This window comes from Pleurodeles waltl, chromosome 1_1 (assembly GCF_031143425.1).
Source record: "Pleurodeles waltl isolate 20211129_DDA chromosome 1_1, aPleWal1.hap1.20221129, whole genome shotgun sequence".
Taxonomy (NCBI): Eukaryota; Metazoa; Chordata; class Amphibia; order Caudata; family Salamandridae; genus Pleurodeles; species Pleurodeles waltl.
In genome coordinates this window covers 198,958,102-198,976,908 of record NC_090436.1, presented here as the reverse complement: position 1 = coordinate 198,976,908, position 18,807 = coordinate 198,958,102, and the positions used below count along the sequence as shown (strand labels likewise).

The following is an 18,807-nucleotide window of genomic DNA, read 5'->3' as shown; positions in this document are numbered from 1 at the left end:
GGGTGCAACAGGACTGTGCTACGCTCATCCCAGAGGGTTTGTCAGCAATCTTTTTCTAGTGCAGAAGAAAAACAAAGTCCTGGCCAGTGATAAATTTAGGTAATCTTAAACATTTTGTATTTTATTGTCACTTCACAATGTAGACAGTAGTCATTCTCTGGGTTATCCCTCTTCCTGTGGACTGGATGATGTGTCTAGAGCAAAAGGATGCCTATTTAATGTTACTAATATGTCACAATCTCAGAACGTATATCTAGTTCATTTGGCATGGTCAGATGTACAGATTAAATTCCCTACTTTTGCTCCATCTTCAACTCCTTGGTTTTCCACCAAGCTATTGAAACTGGTGTCAGTGGTCCTCAAGCCTTAGCGGTTGAGGGTGGTGGTTTATCTGGACAACACGATGTTACTAGTTCAAGAGAAGAATCTATTGCTGACACAAGTGCACAGGGAAATAGATCTAATCCAGGGACTAGGATTTATTATAAATGTATAGACACCTGTTTTAATACCAGCAAGGATATTGGACATTCTGAGGTTACTTGTAGACTCAAAGGGGATTCATTTGCTTCCAGAGTCAAAGCTAATAATCATCATGAAGGAATTGAGAATGACATTGGCTCATTCACAGACTTACCTTCATCAAATGCCTCATGTGGTGGGTCTGTTCTCACCTTTGATTCAGCCCATCTTTTCAGGGTCCCATTAGTACAGCGAACTGCAGAGACTAAAGATAAGGCATTTATAAATGGGTCTGCAATACTCAGAAATAGTTTCCTTAGACTCAGAGGCTAAGAAAGAATTAAATAGGTGGTAAGTCAACAATAGGCCTGGAATGGACAAACCATCTTCTCTACGTTCTCAGATCTACTGTATAAGTCATATGCATGTCTTTGGAGTTGAGGTGCCAGATGTGGAACCTTCTTGATTGGAAGAACATACTCCAAGATGGAGAGAGCAATGCATATAAATTGTTTAGAGCTTCATGCAGGCTCATTTGCAATCTAGAGTATAGAAAGGCCAGTATTAGGCCTATCATCCTTGTTGTGGTCTTGTCCCAAAGATTTTGCCATCACCCCTCCTGTGTTCTGAATTTTGTTTTTGTGTAAACGTTTTGGCATCCTTGGCAGCTGGGCAAACGTTGTATAGGACAATCAATCACCATAGGTCAGCTGTGTCAGCAGGGTATCAAAAGGTTGATGTCAAGTGTTGGAAATGGCCCTCTCTGAAGGGTCACCCCAAACCTTTTGCTTTTTTGTCTTCCATTGTTTGCAAATTCATTTTTGTTGGCCTTAGGACTATGTGCATTTTACAACTGCTAACCAGTGCTTAAGTGCTTGGGCTCTCTCCCTGAAACAGTAGCCCTTTAAACACACCTCTGGCCTGATATTGCAGAGCCTGTGTGTGCAGTTTGAACTGCCATGTCGACTTGGCATTTAAACCCTCTTCCTAAGCCTTAGACTCCCCTTCTCCTGCACATATCACCCCCCAAGTAGGCCCTAGGTATCCCATAGGGCAGGGTGTGATGTAATTAAAAGGTACAACATGTACTTTTATGTTTTATATACCCTGGTAGTGAAATACCCCCAAATTTGGTTTTCACTACTGCCAGGCCTATCCCTCTCATAGGATTACATAGATGATTCCGTATTACATTTAATAAGCTGTAATTTCTAAATTAGAAGGAGTAGATGTGTCATATTTCGAAAATGCCAATTCTAGAAAGTTGGCATTTCCTGCTCTTAGCCCTCTGTGCCTGCAACCTGTCTCCAATACATGTATAGCGTGGTGTGACAGCTGGGCTTTGTGCATTCCCTCTAGTCAGTCACACACAAAGGGAGCTTAGGTGTAACTGATGGGTCATCAACACCCTAATGGGCCATCCTAGGCAGGATGGAAGGGAGGAGCTGGCCACAGCTTCAAACTAATACCTGAATCAGCTGTGCCCTCTCTACACAAAGAGCTTAACAACCCTGTACTGTCACTCCAGCCAGCTGGGAGCAAGGGCAGGGGAGGAAGGGAATTCCTTGCACTTCAAAGCAACTGTCTAGAACCTTCTCCCACTTTCCAGAACCAAGGCACTAAAATATAAATACTGAACCTCAGGCAACACCACTTCAGTACACTTCCGGACCTATGGATACTCTGCCAGGAAAAAGGACAGCTGTGCGGCTACAAGGACTGCCACTCTGCTGGACTGCTACTCTGCTGGACCCCTTCTTAACTGTACTGACCTGCTGCCCTCCTTCCCTGAGTGAAAAGGACTGGACCCACATTACTTGAGCCCAACACCCAAAGGGATTCCAAGGGCCAGCTGACTCTTTCTCTGTTTTCTGAAGTCTTGGGGACAAGTAGTGCCAATCCTGCCTGGGCCCTTGGAAGTGGGTGGTGGCTTTCCAGGTGAGGACACAGGTCACTTTGAGGTGCATTCAGCTGGAGGAGCTATGACTTCTTATTCTTCCTGGGCTGGCCTAGGCTGGAAGACATTTTATGGTCCGCAGATTGGTCCAGGGTCTCAGTATCTTAAAACTTTTACTGCAAACCTGTTGAGCACGCAGCAATGACAGTGGTAAAATGTGCAAAGTATAAGCCTCTGGTCTTGTAATAAAATGACAGATTGTCCTGGTCGGTTAGTAAAGAATAGTCTTGATTTTATTGAAGTCAAAGAGGGCAAGGATGCAAGTATAATCCTACCACTGAAGCTGCCTACTCCAAGATTAATCATAATGTATATTTTTTTTTATTGCTCCTAGTGCCAATTTTCGCAACCAGGAAATAATCTGAGATGTCAGAGAGTGGATGGCATGGAGAGGATTCTCCTTTGGAACAAGGGACACCTTTCACGTGGAAGTGCAGCAAGGAAGACAGGCTTTATGTGATTGATTCTTGGTTTTCTGTTGTTGTTTTACTGTTTAATTTTTCACATAGACTAGGAACTTTGTTGGTCTGTCAAGAAAAGAGGAAATTACTTTTGAATTGCTCTATTGTTACTTTGGGGGCTATCTTTGTTGTTGTTACTTCCTGTCTGTGGGAGCAGCAAATATGCTGGAATTGCACAGAGCTTGATGTGCACACATTCATAACTTTTTCAGAGAGGTTGGCACTTGGTGAGGCTGATACAAATATTATTGACCTACTATGTTACTGCAATTTCTTACTATATGGAAAACTAAAGAGTCAATAAAAACAGCAAGTATCTGTTTTTTCAGGGTGCTGGTGTGGAATGTCACCTAATTGAGAATGGTGTCAGAACTCCCACATTCACTCACTCTTCCTCTTTTACATCTCTTTGAGCGACTTAAGCACCCACTCTAGAGATCTGTCTTTAAGCTAAATGTCACTCACCCTTTAGTGTACAAGTTCTGTGGGCAATGAAAGCTTGTAGAACTCTGCCCTGCTGGATCTGTTCTGCAGGAAATTTAAGTTATGCTTACTGCCTTATGTGAGAGAGAGAGGCTTGCTTTGCAACTGCCATGCAGTCCCTATTCTATAAGGCAGTGAAGCTTGCACTGTGAAGCTTGTACTGCTGGTGCCTGATTTGTAGCTGTCCTATGATTAGCTGATGCTACCCTGGCATGAAGGAGGGAAACACACACTGCTTCTACCCAGGGTTTATCTGTTCTATAAAGAGTTATGTTTCCACTACTGTTGCCTCATCTCATACAAAAGGATATTTTGAATGCAATTGCAACACCTACCCAGGCCAGTCAGAAGATATTATTGGACCCATGGCAAAACTAGTAGTGAAGCCCTGACACACACACTCTGGTTTCAATTGCAGCTTCCCAGCTTGACCAAACTATGTAACCCTGTAAAATTACTTTTCTTTCCTCTGCCAGTTATCATCACGTTTGAGAGCACTTTGAAATAATTCATTTCAAGATGTGCACTGTACAAAAACCTCTCATGTGTATAGTTTAAAATGTCATAGTGTTGCTCCATCCATAACAGCAATAAAGGCCTTCAATAGGAGACACAAGGCAACAGACTTGCCTCTTGAGTCACTAATAAAAATGTCATCAGAGCTAAAGTGTGAACTATTGTGCTATTGATCCAGAATCTGAATAGAACAATGTCTAGTGAGGAAACCTGGTTTTAATTCCAGCTTCCAAGCTTGAGCAAACAGCGTGACCCTAGGAAATTAGTTTTCAATACTCTGCCTTCTTTTCTATGATATTCACATTGTGAGCACCTTTAACTTATTTAGGATGTGCTCTGTACAACAACCTCTCTTGTGCATGGTTTAATAGATCACAAAGGTGTCCATTTATGAAAAAAAAAGGTTTATATAGAAGAATCAAGACAACTTGAGCCATTAATAAAAATGTCACAGCAGAAAGGGTGTGGTTCAACAATTTTAATAAAGGCTACCAGGGCAGTGATATAATCTAAGGTGCAAAGGTGAAACATTCTAAAATACATTTTTAATGTAAAAGTCAAATGTAAAGTGGCAGTGTTCAGACAGAAAATTAATCTGCATGGTAATGGATGTGCACCGCTGTACTGAGTGTCCCAACTGTTCTAAGGTCTGGATCCCTATTGCTGATTTTTGTTGTCATACAAAACACACAAATCATGTGTGTGTGCCATGAGGGCCTGTCTCACGATTGTGGTTTTGTTAGACTGGGAGGGGCACCCAAAGTGCTACTCTTATAGAGGTGGATGGCTCCTACCTTTACTAGGAGTTAAGGGGCAGGAGCACTGTGGTGGCCCTTTTGTTCTGGGTCCAGGGTAGATTCGACCCAGGAACATCAGGAGTAAAAGGTCTTAGTTCCCCTCCCCGTTTGGACCCAATAGCTCCTGCTTGCCCAGTGATCCTCTGACCGGGGATCTGACATAATGCATGATGTGAGTGAATGAGTAATTCATTGCAAAATATGTAAGGAGAGTTTACTTTTGGTTTAGCACATCAAACAAGCAATTATTTTTATGGAATATGTGACTTTGCACATTTTAAAAACCTAGCTGATAAGTGGCTCTACTGCATGGGCAACACAGTCAGCCAATATTTGCATTTTAGGCTACATTACTGCCAATGCTAGCATTTTGAGCCCATTTTGAAACTGTTAGCAGCATAACCAGAAGCTACAAACTTGCTACTCACTTCAATAATATACATGTTGGTACTTTGTGCTGTAGTGCCAAAGTGCAGAGCTGTGAAATGCAAAATACATTTTCGTATCTGGCTTTCTGCTTTTGCAGGTCCTGGCTCTAGACGGCACGCATGCGCTGCCTTGAAGTGAGACATGCTGTATCTACTATTGTGGGCTTCAGCCTGCCCATAGGTTTCCCTTTGGCTAGCAACATTGTTGCTCCATTTGTTGTACTCCCCCTTTGTTAAGGGCATGCATAGGCCATGCCTTTTCCAGTGTTTAGCCTTCTCTGAGTGCACAACCCAACTTCATTTTAACAATATGCACGGCCATTTTAGCACATTGTTTCAGCACTACTTTTTTCTCTGATAGAGCTTTTCACGAGTGCCGGTTACGGTGCGCTTTTTCCCTAAGTCCTTCACTTCATCTTGCCTTATATCGCTCTTTCCCCTTCCCCAATACTGTGCCTCTAATTCTCCTCGAGCCACCCACCGTGGCATTGCCCACGTCTCTGTTTCATCTCCTTCCCACCCTCTTGTTACATGTTTGTTACACTTGCAGGGACATTTAGAACAAGAACCCTGTCTCAGCTCTCCCTGGTTATTTAAACTGGTCTACCTCTACTCCAAACCATCCATCTTCACTAACCACCTTCATGTTCGTGCAGGCGTCCTTTATTACAAAAACCCAATTGCCCCTACAAAACACTGGAAGGTGCTGAGCCATGGAGCACCGATACTAAATGCTCCTTCTCCCCTTGGTTCCCCTAAATTGACTACTCAAACCAGGCTGGGACTCCTTCTTCAAAACAACCACTCTGAGCTGCTTGTGTCTCTACGCAAATTATGTGAGAAACGTGATGCAATGTTGCTGGCTCGCTGCATAAGGGAGGTTTATGTCATGGGACCAAGACACTACTGAATGTCAACCTGAGTAAGGAGAGATTAACAGTACCAGTGAGACATTGACTATACAAAAATATCAACAATCTGTCTACTGCTTATCTAATACTATGTGCAGCTAGCGCTTCCTCTCAGAGAGGTTCACAGTCCTGATATAGTTCTATAAATGGGTAAAAACACACAGCTATAAAGAACACATTAATGAACGCTCCATACAGACCCTCCTCTTTTCTTCTTTTTTTTGCCCAACACGAAATTCCACTCGTTTCATTCATATATTATACCCGATCTCAAACTGTTCTGTTTGCACATATATGCTCCCTAAGCTCTAATGCCACGCACAACACACTTACCATGCGCTGACCATTCTGAATTGAAACTCTCATTAGCGTGTGCACAAACACACACAAGTATACACCTATGTAACCACTTTGGGAACAGTGCCCACTGTCTGTACATAGCAAATGGGTCTTGACTACAGGACATTCCCTGTATTCCCAATACCTCTGTATATATGGCTCCATATTCCCAATTTTTTAGTTCATCTGTAAGCAATGGGAAAACATATTTCCTCGGCTTCCATACTAGATGAAAATATTGCAAATTTTAACTTGCATATACCCGGGCTGCATTTCTTCATTTATGTTCCTCCGAGGCCACATTATTCAAGGAGAAGCTTGACGGGTTCACACTCTCCCTCCTACTCAGTGCATTGGGCTGCTCATTATTTGATTGTTTGGGAGTACAGGCGTTTTATCTCCTTTGTAGTTCTGCCTCACATATTTGGCAAGTTTTCAGGTTGATTACGTATAACATTACAATGTTTTAACATGCACACCCTGGGTGCTCGTTTTTACTTTCTTGTTTATTTGTGGTAAAGCACTCCATGTGAGTGCTTGTGCGTTTATGCTGTATGCCATATCCCTATCCCTTGTAGCTTCTTTCCCCTGCCAGCCTGCCCTTTCGTCTTCACCCTTACCCATCCATGTCCCCGTTTCATCTTCTTCCCAACCCCATTACTGATTTACTAGTAAGTACCTAGTAAAGTGCATTAGAGGTGCCAGGGCCTGTAAATCAAATGCTACTAGTGGGCCTGCAGCACTGGTTGTGCCACCCACATGAGTAGCTCTGTAATCATGTCTCAGATCTGCCACTGCAGTGTCTGTGTGTGCAGTTTTTAACTGTAAATTCGACTTGCCAATTGTACCCACTTGCCAGGCCTAAACCTTCCCTTTTATTACATGTAAGGCACCCCTAAGGTAGGTCCTAGGTAGCCCCAAGAGCAGGGTGTAGTGTATGGTTATGGTAGGACATATAGTAATGTGTTTTATATGTCCTGACAGTGAAATATTGCTAAATTCGTTTTTCACTGTTGCAAGGCATCTCCCTCTCATAGGTTAACATGGGGGATATCTTTAAATCTGATTAAAGTGTAGATTCCCTTTGGGAGCGGATGGACATGTGGAGTTTGGGGTCTCTGAGCTCACAATTTAAAAAATACATCTTTTAGTAAAGTTAATTTTAAGACTGTGTGGGGGTCATTACGACCTTGGTGGGCGGCATCAGCCGCCCGCCAAGATCTGACCGCCATGCGGCTGCCAATGCGGGCACACCCCCGCCGCGGCCATTTGGAGATCCCCGCTGGGCCGGCCCCACGACTCCCCGTACCGCCAGCCTTTTCCTGGCGGTTCAGACACCCAGAAAAAGGCTGGCGGACGGGGACTCGTAATCCCCTGGGCAGCGCTGCAAGCAGAGCTGCCCTGGCGGATTACATCTGCCGGGGCCATTGTGGCAGAAAATACGCCGGGAAGCATCGCCAGCCTGTTGGCGGTGCTCCTGTCGTTTTGGCCCTGCGGTTGTAATACTGCCAGGGTCATAATGACCACCTGTGTTTCAAAATGCCACTTTTAGAAAGTGAGCATTTCTTGCTTATACCATTTCTGTGACTCTGCCTGTTTGTGGATTCCCTGTCTGGGTCAGTTTGACAGTTGGGCTGGTTGCACCTCACACTAGACAGTGACACAAAAGGAGCTGGGGTGTAGTCTGTATTTCCTGATGAGGCATCTGTGCTAGGGGAGGAGTGGTCACTTACACCTCAAAGGACAGTGCCTGTTCTCACACAATGCAGTCTCCGACCCCCTGGTCTGGGGCCTGGCCTACTTCAAAGGCGTAATTGGGTATAAGAAGGGCACCCAAAACCACAGACTTTAGAAACACTTCTGGAAACAAGAGCAACCTCTGCCTGGAGAAGAGCTGAAGAGCTGAGGAGAAGTGCTGCCCTGCCTGTGACTGTGCTTTGTGGAGCTATCCTGCAGTTGCTGCTTCTGGCAGAGTAAGAGGGCAAAGACTGGACTATGTGTGCCTTCCATCTTGTGAAGAAATCTGCAAGGGCTTGATTTAGAGCTTGCCTCCTTTTGTTTGAAGTCTCAGGGACAGCAAAAACTTCTCTCTGCCAGCACCTGGTGGCTCTGGAGAGACTCCTGTTCTGACAAGTGGTGCCTTATCCAGCCCCTGGACCTTTGAAAGGAAAGCTGGTGGAAATCCAAGGAAATCGACTTCGGACGACTTTGGACTGGCGCCGCTGCTGAATCCGGTGACGCCGCCTGAAATGGACTCCGTGGTCTTTGCTGGAACGCGACGACCTTCGCAGGCCCGATGCCGCTGCTGCCCCGCTGACGTCCGCGACTCCGTGGAAGTCGCCGCACCACGTCCTGACTGACGCTGCTCGAACTGCGTGGATTCAACATTTCGCACAGACGCCGTGATCCCCAACGTCGCACATCAACTTATTTTCACTCTTCACCAAAGGTACTGTACTTGGGGGTCTACGCGACTCCGTGTCCGGTGCTGCTGGTGTCGGCTTGTTGGGAACGACTCCGTCACGACGCCGTGTTAACACCTCATCGAAGCATTTTGTGTTTCTAAGTGCAATTTTGAGTTTAATCTTTAAAAATACCTAACTTGACTTGTGTATGTTGGATTTTTTTTGTTTTGGTCTTGTTTTGTTTAGATAAATATTACCTATTTTTCTAAACTGGTGTTGTGTCATTTTGTAGTGTTTTCATTAAGTTACTGTGTGTGTTGGTACAAATACTTTACACCTAGCACTCTGAAGTTAAGCCTACTGCTCTGCCAAGCTACCAAGGGGGTAAGCAGGGTTTAGCTGAGGGTGATTCTCTTTTACCCTGACTAGAGTGAGGGTCCTTGCTTGAACAAGGGGTAACCTGAATGTCAACCAAAGACCCCATTTCTAACAATCATGAATGAACAATGTCTTTTACTTTCTTTCTAACACCTTTTCAATGAGAAGCAGACTACACTAGTAGAAAACAAATATTAATGACTTTTGGATGTACAAAGTTAGTGTGATTTTTCACTGCTTGGAGAGCCGATGCTCACATAGGGTGAGTAGGTAGAAACCCTGCCTGTTCTGCTGCTGGAGAGAGGTGTTTTTAGATAAGCAGACCATCTACATCCTCTATCATGGCCTTGGGGGTAGGGATTTCGAAGTGGGGAAGAACAAAAAGTGAAGGCCTCCTGGTAATGTGCTGTATTATCTTTTAATTGCATATATGTAATAAATTGCTAAAGTGAACATTTCGCAGCAAATTGCTTAATATATATTTAGTGAAAACTATAATTGCCACTTTATATTCCAGGCTGCTACGTAACATGGCTAAAATACATTGCCATTGACTAAACCGAAAGCTCTTGCAGTGCTGAGAAAGATTGGCATTGCCAATGCTTGTTTCTTGTACACAGTCACAGGTTAAACAGCTCAGTAGGTGAGAGGGCAGAGACAGCCTTTCAGATACAAATGAAAACATCTCTTGCTAATAGACTATCATTAACGCTCCTTCAAAATCTTGCAGTCTATTAACAGATGTGTCAAGAGTCACAGAGAAAGGAAAGATAATGACCTGCAACCTTGCTACCCCTGCTTCCCTTCATGGTTGTGTGATGTAGATGATGGTGTTTTAGTACCACAGTGAAGCACTTTATGCAGAACAAGTGCAGAAAATGCTGCAGGTGCTGACCAGCGAGGCTACCAGTGGGGAGCTGGGTTATGGGAGTTATAGTTCCTTTAAAATGCTGTAAAAAATAAACAGTTAGAAAAGGGATTGTGGAATACCTGCCTCCTTTGTCTTTCAGAAAATCATGGCTCTTCTTCACCAACTGGCTAGGAGAATCTGTTTTTTTTTTCATTTTCCCCTTGCTAGGTGAAAGAAGATGAGTAGGTGATAAGTAAGAGTTACACTTCTATTAAGTGTCTCAGAAGTTTTTTTATTCCAAGTATGATCCATACATCCAACAAGGCAGCCACCAGAACAGCAACTGCCACAATTTCCAAACCTAACATTCTACCCCCCAACTTTCCAGATTCCATTCCCATAGTTACATAAGCAAAACCCAGATACAACACATCTTTCCCCTTCAAACAAATTAATGAACAGAATATCAAACACTACATATGTTCTGCCTAAATGAAAAAAAAAAAAAAAAAAAAAATGTTTAAGTCTAACTTTGTACCCTGTTGACTACTCAACATACTCCTGTAACAATGCAGGTTTCTTCTTCTCCCTTTCTGACTTCCTGCATTTCAAACTTTGACCACCCACTTCTTCTCCACACTTTCCACCATCCCCACTATTACTGATGTAATTCCCTCATTCTTTTGAATAGCTAGTATCTCTTTATTCCACCATCTGCCATCCTCCAATTTCACCAAACACCTTTTCACACAGAAAAGAAACAGAAAATTGAGAACTCCCTTTGACAATACTCTCTGGTAGTTTGATTCAAACCCAATCTCCTACCTTTACCTCTCTTCCTTTTCTCTTCCTTACATCCACACATTTACTTTGTGCACTTTCACGCCTCTTTGCCACATTCTTTTTTTTTCTTCCAATTACTCCAAATTATTCATTCATGGACGCATAAAATTGTTTGCCGCTTCCTTACCCTTGAGTAAAGCAAATGGTTACACCCCTGTAACTGCATTTGGTGTTGTTTGTAAAGCACTTATTAATTTCTCCAATTCTTTCTTCCATTTTAAACCATTCACCACAGACAAGTTTATATTATCCTTCACTATTCAGTTACATCTTTCCATGAAACCATTATTCCTAGGATGATATAAGGACGCCGTAACATGCTTCACACCCCAGTTTTTCATGAATTCCTTAAATTCATTAGATACGAATTGCACACCATTGTTGGTCACTATTTCAGATGGAACACCTTCACTCATGAACAACTCCCTCAAAAATGTAGTCACTTCTTTAGTGTTTGGCATCCTGACCAACTTAGCCTCTGGCTAACATGAATGGTAATCTACTAATGCAATGCCAAATCTGTGATTATCCCCCGACATATTCCTGGGACCAATTATATTAATTCCCAACTTATGCCAGGATTTCTCTGGAAATGTTACCACCTTATTCTTCTTATCATTGCACTCATCCCCACATTTCCCTCATGTGCCAAACTCAATACCTTACTATGCATATCTTGTGGCACCACCAACAAATTTGCTGTTCTCAAAATGCCATCAGACCATTTTACTTCCTGAAATATATCCTTATACACTTTCATTTCTTCACACACCTCACTCTTGATCCATTCACTACTTAGCCTCCAAATCAGTTCTTGCAACACTTTGTCCTGATTCACCGCTTCTTTCCATTCTTCTTCACTAATACATTCTTTCTCATTCAACCTGGTACACGCAACCACATGAAAGTCATCAGTATTATCCTCTTCTTCCTCTGCATCCACCGGAAGGCGCGATAGACAATCTACAAACATATTTTTAACACCAGCAATAAGCAACTTAGTTGAAAACAAGTGAACTAACGGTTTATGATCTGTCCTCACAGTGAATTCTGTTCCCCACAAATACTTTCTGAAATAATTCACTCCCCACTAACATGCCAAAGCTTCCCTCTCAATGACTGAATAAGTATCCTCAGCTCCCCTCAGGGGTAGAGAAGCAAATGCCACCACTTCATCCTTCCCATTCCTAAATTGCATTAGAACTGCCCCTAAGCCGTACTGGCTGCCATCAGCACCACAATACTGCGATCACGTGTTTCAAACGGTTTCAACTTGATGGCAGCAGCCAATTCACACTTTATCTTATTGAATTCCTCTTCCTTATCTTCCGTCCACTCAAACTTAGTCTTATTCTGTAGAAATTCTTGCAGTCCTTTCATCCGTTCAGTACACTTTGGAATGAACCGTGCATAAAATTCCACCATCCTAAAAAATTATCTTAGTTGATCCTTGTCCAAAGGTGCTTGGAATTCAGTTAAGGCCATTATTAAACTCCCATTTGGTTCCACACCCTTCTCAGACAAAGTGTGTCCCAAATAATCCACACTCTCCACTCCAAAATGTGCACTTGCTAATTTCCAAAGTGACTCCTCTTTCTTTCAAAATTGTCAACACTACCCCTAATGTTTTGTCAAGTTCTTTCTACTCCTCAAACCAGAATGAAATCCTGAAAAAGATTGACTTTGTCCATACCCTTAAACATTGCTTCAATTTTTCTCTAAAAAACCGGTGAAGCAGAAGCCAACCCAAAATGGCATACTTTTAAATCGATATGCCCCATTTGGTGTGACAAATTACATCATATTCCGTGAATTTTTATGCAACACAACTTGATGGTATGCTGATGACAAATCCAATGTCACAAAAACTCTAGCACCTTTAATCATAATCAACATCTCTGTAAAATTGGGCAAAGGATGCTGATCGACCCATATGCTTTCATTCAAGTCTCAGGTCAATGCACATCCTCAAATCCCCATTAGATGTTTTTGGCTAAAACTATAGAAAAGCCATTCAGAACACTCTATAGGTTTTATTACATCATTATCACATAACCTTTGCAACTCCTTTGTCAATTCTTCCCTTATGGCTATCGATACATGTCTGGGTTTGTGGACCACAGGCTCCACACCGGCCTTCAATTGTATTTGATGGGTAAACCCTTTTATTTTCTCCAAATTGATGTTGAATACTTCCAGAAAACTTTCAGACCAACTACAATTTTCTGCCGAGATTGAACTTACTACCTCCCTGCGTAGCATTACCTGTGCAGAACTATTCGGATCTAGTACTATTTCAAGCTTCTTTTGGTCCAACAACCCCAACAAATTACCCCCCGCGTGTGCCACATACATTGTAGTTTGAGTTTGATTGCCCTTAAAATTCAACAATGCATCAAATTCACCCACTACATCAATCGGTTTCCCCCCATAAGCTACAGGCTCCACCTTAGATTGCTTTAAATGAACACCCTGTAACTTGTTACATTCATCAATGTTGATCAGAGTAAACAACAAACCAGAATCTGCCATTATCTTGTAGCTGATCCCATTTATTTCAATTGAACACAAAGGTTTATTCGCTAGAACTTGAGTCCCAACAGCTATATCTTCTACAACGGCTGAATCCTCCTCCACTAAAAGTACAACACTTTCATCACTAGAGTCACTATGACTGCTTTTTGCTGTATAGGACTCTACTGCATTGACTGATTTAACATTCTTATAATCTTTTACCCACTCTCCTTTACACACTTTCATGAAATTACCCTTTTTCTTGCATTTGTTTCACCATTCATCAAACGCAGGACAGGATTGAGAATTTCCTAAATGCCTTCTACTCACACAACAATAACATTGTAATGGCTTCCTCTTCTTATCACTGATTGATGTAACATTATTTTCCCTTTGTTTGGTGCAGCGTTGGGATTGCACACTTTGCACCTCAACTTTCATGTTCATTTGATCCATAAACTTTGTTGTAGACTCAATACTGCTGGCAACGTCTATAGCTTTATCCAACGTGTGATTCTCTATTGTTAATAGCTTCTCTTGAACTTTCACAATATTTGATTTTTACACCACTTGGTCACAAATTACCTCATCCTCAAATACCTTAAAATCACAAGTTGAAGCTAATATTCTCAGTTCACTTACAAAACGTTCAATGGATTCATTTGGCATTTGCTGTTTCCTATAAAATTTGTGACGTTCCATTACTACATTTCTTTTCCTTTTACAATGTGCATCTAAAGGCGGCTGCCTCATATTCATCAATTCCATCACTTTCTCCCACAACAGGTACAGTTGGTAGATGTTTTAATATTTTCCTGCCCGCCACATCTAAAGAATGATTCAACAAAGCAAATGTATTTTTGTGTGAAAGTTTCTCCTTCGATGTCATCCAAATATGCTTCAAATCCCTCTTTCCATTGTTCCATTCTACACAAAGTAATCCTGGAAATGACAAAAATGGAATTGGAGGTATGACTGCTTGTTGCATTTTTTTTCTTAAAACACAATGTGTCAAAAATGTGCAAATGCTTGTAATTTGCACTCAAGTGTGCAAATCACTGTATAAATTAAATTTGTAAATCTATTGAAAACTGAATGTGTCCAAAAAGTGTGAAAATCACTGTAATCTGCACTCAAGTGTCCAAATCACTGGAGACATCAATGTAATAAAATAATAATCATACAAAGTAGAAGTGTGAAAATCACTGTAATCTGCACCCCGAAATGTAAATCCCACGATTTCAAGCACTGCCCAGCATTCAAAGTAATAGAAGAAAGGCTGGACTGAATCCGGTTGCTCTTATACGCTGCCGTGTACACAACACGTAAACCAGGAAGCAAAACACCGCCCAGCGTCCAAAGTCATTGAAGAAATGCTGGACTGAAACTAGTTGCTGTAGATACGCTGATGTGCACACAGCGCGTAAGCCAGTAAGCAATGACCTTGAAGAACAGCGTAGCACCCGTTGTCCAGAAAAGAGCCAGAATGCACATCAAAATCCAAAGCTGCCTACAGCACACGCACAGTACGCGCCAATCGCTTCTCCCTCGTGCTGACCACTCCTCCATGCACGTCCAACTCAATGCGTGTAATTCCACATGCACCACGTGCACGGTGCGTGCCGATTGCTGCTCCCTCACACTGGCTGCTCCCAAATTTAACTTCACCTGACCTTCCTAGCTGCTCCCAGCAGCCTGAGTCACAACCGATCTCCTGCACAGTTCCTCAGTCTTTCTGCGAGAGAGAAAGACGGAAAAAAACAGAAACTGCCAATCGACCAGACGCTTCAAAACAGAAATTGGAGCATGAAAAAGTCCAATGAACCGCTACCCTTCTGGAATACGTGGTTCTAAGCTCATCGCAACCTGATAAGTAAGAGTTCCACTTCTGGTGATTTTTCAGTTTTTTTTAATTCCAAGTATGATCCATACGACCAACAGGGTAGCCACCAGAACAGCAGCTGCCATAACTTCCAAACTAACATTCCATCCCCCAACCTTTCAGATTCCATTCCCATAGTTATATAAGCAAAACCCAGATACAACAGTAGGCCTATAGTTATGGTTGGTTTGTGCCATTTTAGCCTTATTTTTTTTACTCCAAAACGGCGCAAACCTAATGTCATATTTATACTTTGACGCTAGACCTATCTAGTGTCAAAATATTGGGTGTTGCGCCATTTCTAGGATGTGCCAACCTACCTTGCGTCAATGAGATGCAAGATAGGCGTTCCCATCCTAGAAATGGCTTTAACCCCCTAGCGCTGTATCTATACGCCAGTGCAGAGAGGATGCTCACGGAGTAGGCAGACCCAAATAATGGCACTAAGCCTGCTTAGCGTCATTATTTAACACCTGGGTCAGAACAGACAACAGGGTATCTGTGGACCCATTTCCATGGCCATGCACCATTGAATGGGCCCACAGATGTCCACCCCGAGCCCCAGCAACACCTCCACCCACACCAGAGGGACACCACAGAATGTGGAACCCCATCCTAGGTAAGTATATTTTTTTTTTTGGTGTGCCATTGGGGGCCCCTGGCATGGGGCCCCCTGCCTTGCACTGGGTCTAATGGCCTTGCCCAGGGGATAGTGGTTCACTGTGCTGGCCATTGGGGTGGTGGGCATGACTCCTGCCTACACTTAGATAGGAGTCATGTATGTGGCTGCTTGTGCATCAGAAAATGACGCTAGGCTAGTTAGCGACATATATTTTGCCGCTAACCAGCCTAACGTCATTTCAGACCTACTAGCGCCATAATCCCTACCGCCATTCCAGACCGGATTGAGACGCTAGCCATTCCTTAGCGCCATATTGTGTCATTCCACAAATCTGATGTTAAGATGGCCCTAAGGAACAGCATTAGCTGACATTAATATTTTTGACGCAAAACTGCATTAGTGCAGTTTTGCGACCAAAAGCATGAATATGGGCCATAATGCGCTGCCAAACACTTTGAAACAAGTGCTGGAATTCACACTGCGAGCAATCTGCTGCACTCATCTCTTCTGGCATTAGGAAGATAATTGATATGCTTTCCCCTAATGGAAAAAGTCGTCGTTATCTTCACTGCACTAACACAGCAGCAAACTAATGGGTGTTTATTTGCTCTCCCTCGAGAGACAGCGCTCGCGGGCATACTTGCCCGCTGTGCTAGCTGCAAGATGGTTTTGCCCTCACCAAGAAAGCCTTGCATTAATGTATTATATAACAACCGAAACACGGGATATTATAGTCTGTGTTTATTTGTGAACATGTTTTACTGCGGCCGCGTTCTCTTTCGTGCAAGCCTGTGAAATGCAGCGCTTCTGGCAGAAGGCAGCGAGGAGAGTTGAGAAACTCGTGGAAGAGCCTGACTTCTTTCCAACAAGGACCTCCCTCTCCCAAGAAATCAGACACTTGGCCAGTTAATCACTCCCCTTCCGTTGAAAAAAAAAGGTAATCAGCTTTCCTTTAAAAAAAAAATCCTGCTCTCCTCTTGGGTGCTCAAACTGCTCTTCTTCTTCTGTCTTTTGTGCAGATTCGGGAGACTTTTGAAGCTCCTTGAAGCCCTGCGTTTTCGTTTTGTAGCGCTAAACATGCAGTGTATCCAAATACGATGGATTGCCAGCACATCCTTTTTCATTCAAACTCTGTACATCTTGGCTGTGAGCCACAGTAGCGAGCATCAGCTGGGTAATGTTTACTTTCCAGACAAGCGGCAAGGTCAGTGACTTTTCAATAACAACCTTAACTAACCACGTTGTCTTGTGAATGAAGACATTACATTAACCTCCCTTTCAGCTAGCGATATTGTACTGAAAAATAAATCCACTCGAGCGAGTCACGAACTCCAGTCCATTCTCAAGTTACAAAGAATGTACACGTCTCATAAAAGTCTCCTTTAGCGTGCATGGAGCTGTCTCCTGCTACCATGGTGGGGACCGACTGCTTTTGCTTAATTAAAGCTCATTCCTATGGACATTATATTGGACGGCGTGTATACTACAGTGCAAATCATGTACAAAAGCCGAGCGCTGCAGATGCAGCGTGGCAGCTGGCCGTGCAGTGTGACTCACAGTTGATCCTGCGCACACCATTCACATTGAGATGCAGCGTGGCAGCCGGCAGTGCGGTGTGAGTCACAGCTGATACATACTGCCTGCAGCATTAACAAAGACGGCAGTATGATTTGGCAACTCCTGTTGCATGACGAGACGCGGTTTAAGCTTTACTGACGTTTGAGTATTTTAAAAATTGCACTTACGTCCGAAAGATCCTGGTGTTTGCTATCAGTCATTGTTCTGTCCACTGTAATTAGTGAAAGTTAATACATCTCTGTATGTCAGAGTTCTTTTGTAAACTTTGCCACTATGTATTATATTGTACTGTGACTTTTGTATAGCGCCTACCACCGCTGTGTGAGGCACTCAACCTGTTGCCAGGACACATAAGAAGCTACACCGTGCTGGGCGTGCTGTTGGAGTTGTGTTGTGTTTGTTTTGAGCCTTTGTGGGAAATATTTTAATTTTGAACATGATGACCACCAGGCACAGCACCTGGAGGTGGGATGGATGATGGAATGTGAGAATGTGACCTGGTTAGTGCACTGCTCTGCCTCCGGTGGCTCCACTTGGTAAGTAGAGCCCTCATCCCTCCCTCCTCTGAACTCCTGACCCCTGTCAGGAGTTCGAGGCTCTCCTCCACCTCATCCCTGGTGTCTAGTGGGAGGCTCTGTTTTCCTACGAGGCTGCACTCTGCCTCTCCTCCTTTTTATGGGCAAGCGCAAAGCCGCACTCTGTCCATTCTGTAATCTCTCTTTGGGCTTCAAACCACGCCCATGCCACATCAGTCACTTACATTGGTTCATGGGCTTTCTTTTTAATATCCGCTTGCTTTCATTTGTGAAAGGCATGCATAGGTCATGCCTTTTCCGGTGTTTAGCCCACCTACACAGCACCGGAAAAGTACTAAAAACATACGAGGCTTGATGTTTTCAGCCTGGGGTCTGGACTACTTTATCTGTTTATTTTCCACGCAGCGCGATCACGCTGCATTTTACATAGTGTGATCACGCTGCATTTTTTTTTGCTTTACAACGCTAATAGCTCTAACTCGAACAAATGCGAAACCCATTGCATTGAAAATGCTTGTTCTGCTTTGCTCTCTGCTCTGCTTTCACTTCTGTGTCTGTCCCTGTTTGAGCTCCTTTTGCCCTCTGCCTCTCTCCTCCTATATTCTGCTTTGCTCTCCGTTCTGCTTTGCTCTATGTTCTGCTTTCACTTCTGGGTCTGTCCCTTTTTGTGCTCCTTTTGACCTCTGCCTCTCTCCTCCTATTTTCTGCTTTTCTCTCCGTTCTGCTTTCCCTCCTGTGTCTGTCCCTTTTTGTGCTCCTTTTGCTTTACATTACATCACACTCTTCCCTGTTTCTCTCTCACTCCGCTCTCTCACTTCGCTGTCCCCCCTCTCTCATCCCTGCCG

The 18,807-nt window shown here is 43.3% G+C and overlaps 1 protein-coding gene across 3 annotated transcripts in view; it reads left to right on the top strand.

Annotated features, from left to right (window-relative positions):
* The first annotated feature begins 16,807 nt into the window (after positions 1–16,807).
* ADAMTS12 (ADAM metallopeptidase with thrombospondin type 1 motif 12) overlaps positions 16,808–18,807 on the top strand; it is a 3,732,731-nt gene continuing 3,730,731 nt past the window's right edge. For all 3 annotated transcript variants that reach the window (XM_069220543.1, XM_069220552.1, XM_069220534.1), the window contains exon 1: positions 16,808–17,052. In XM_069220543.1, the coding sequence (XP_069076644.1) occupies positions 16,926–17,052 (127 nt within the window). In that variant the 5' untranslated portion in view covers positions 16,808–16,925. The remainder of the gene's footprint in view (positions 17,053–18,807) is intronic.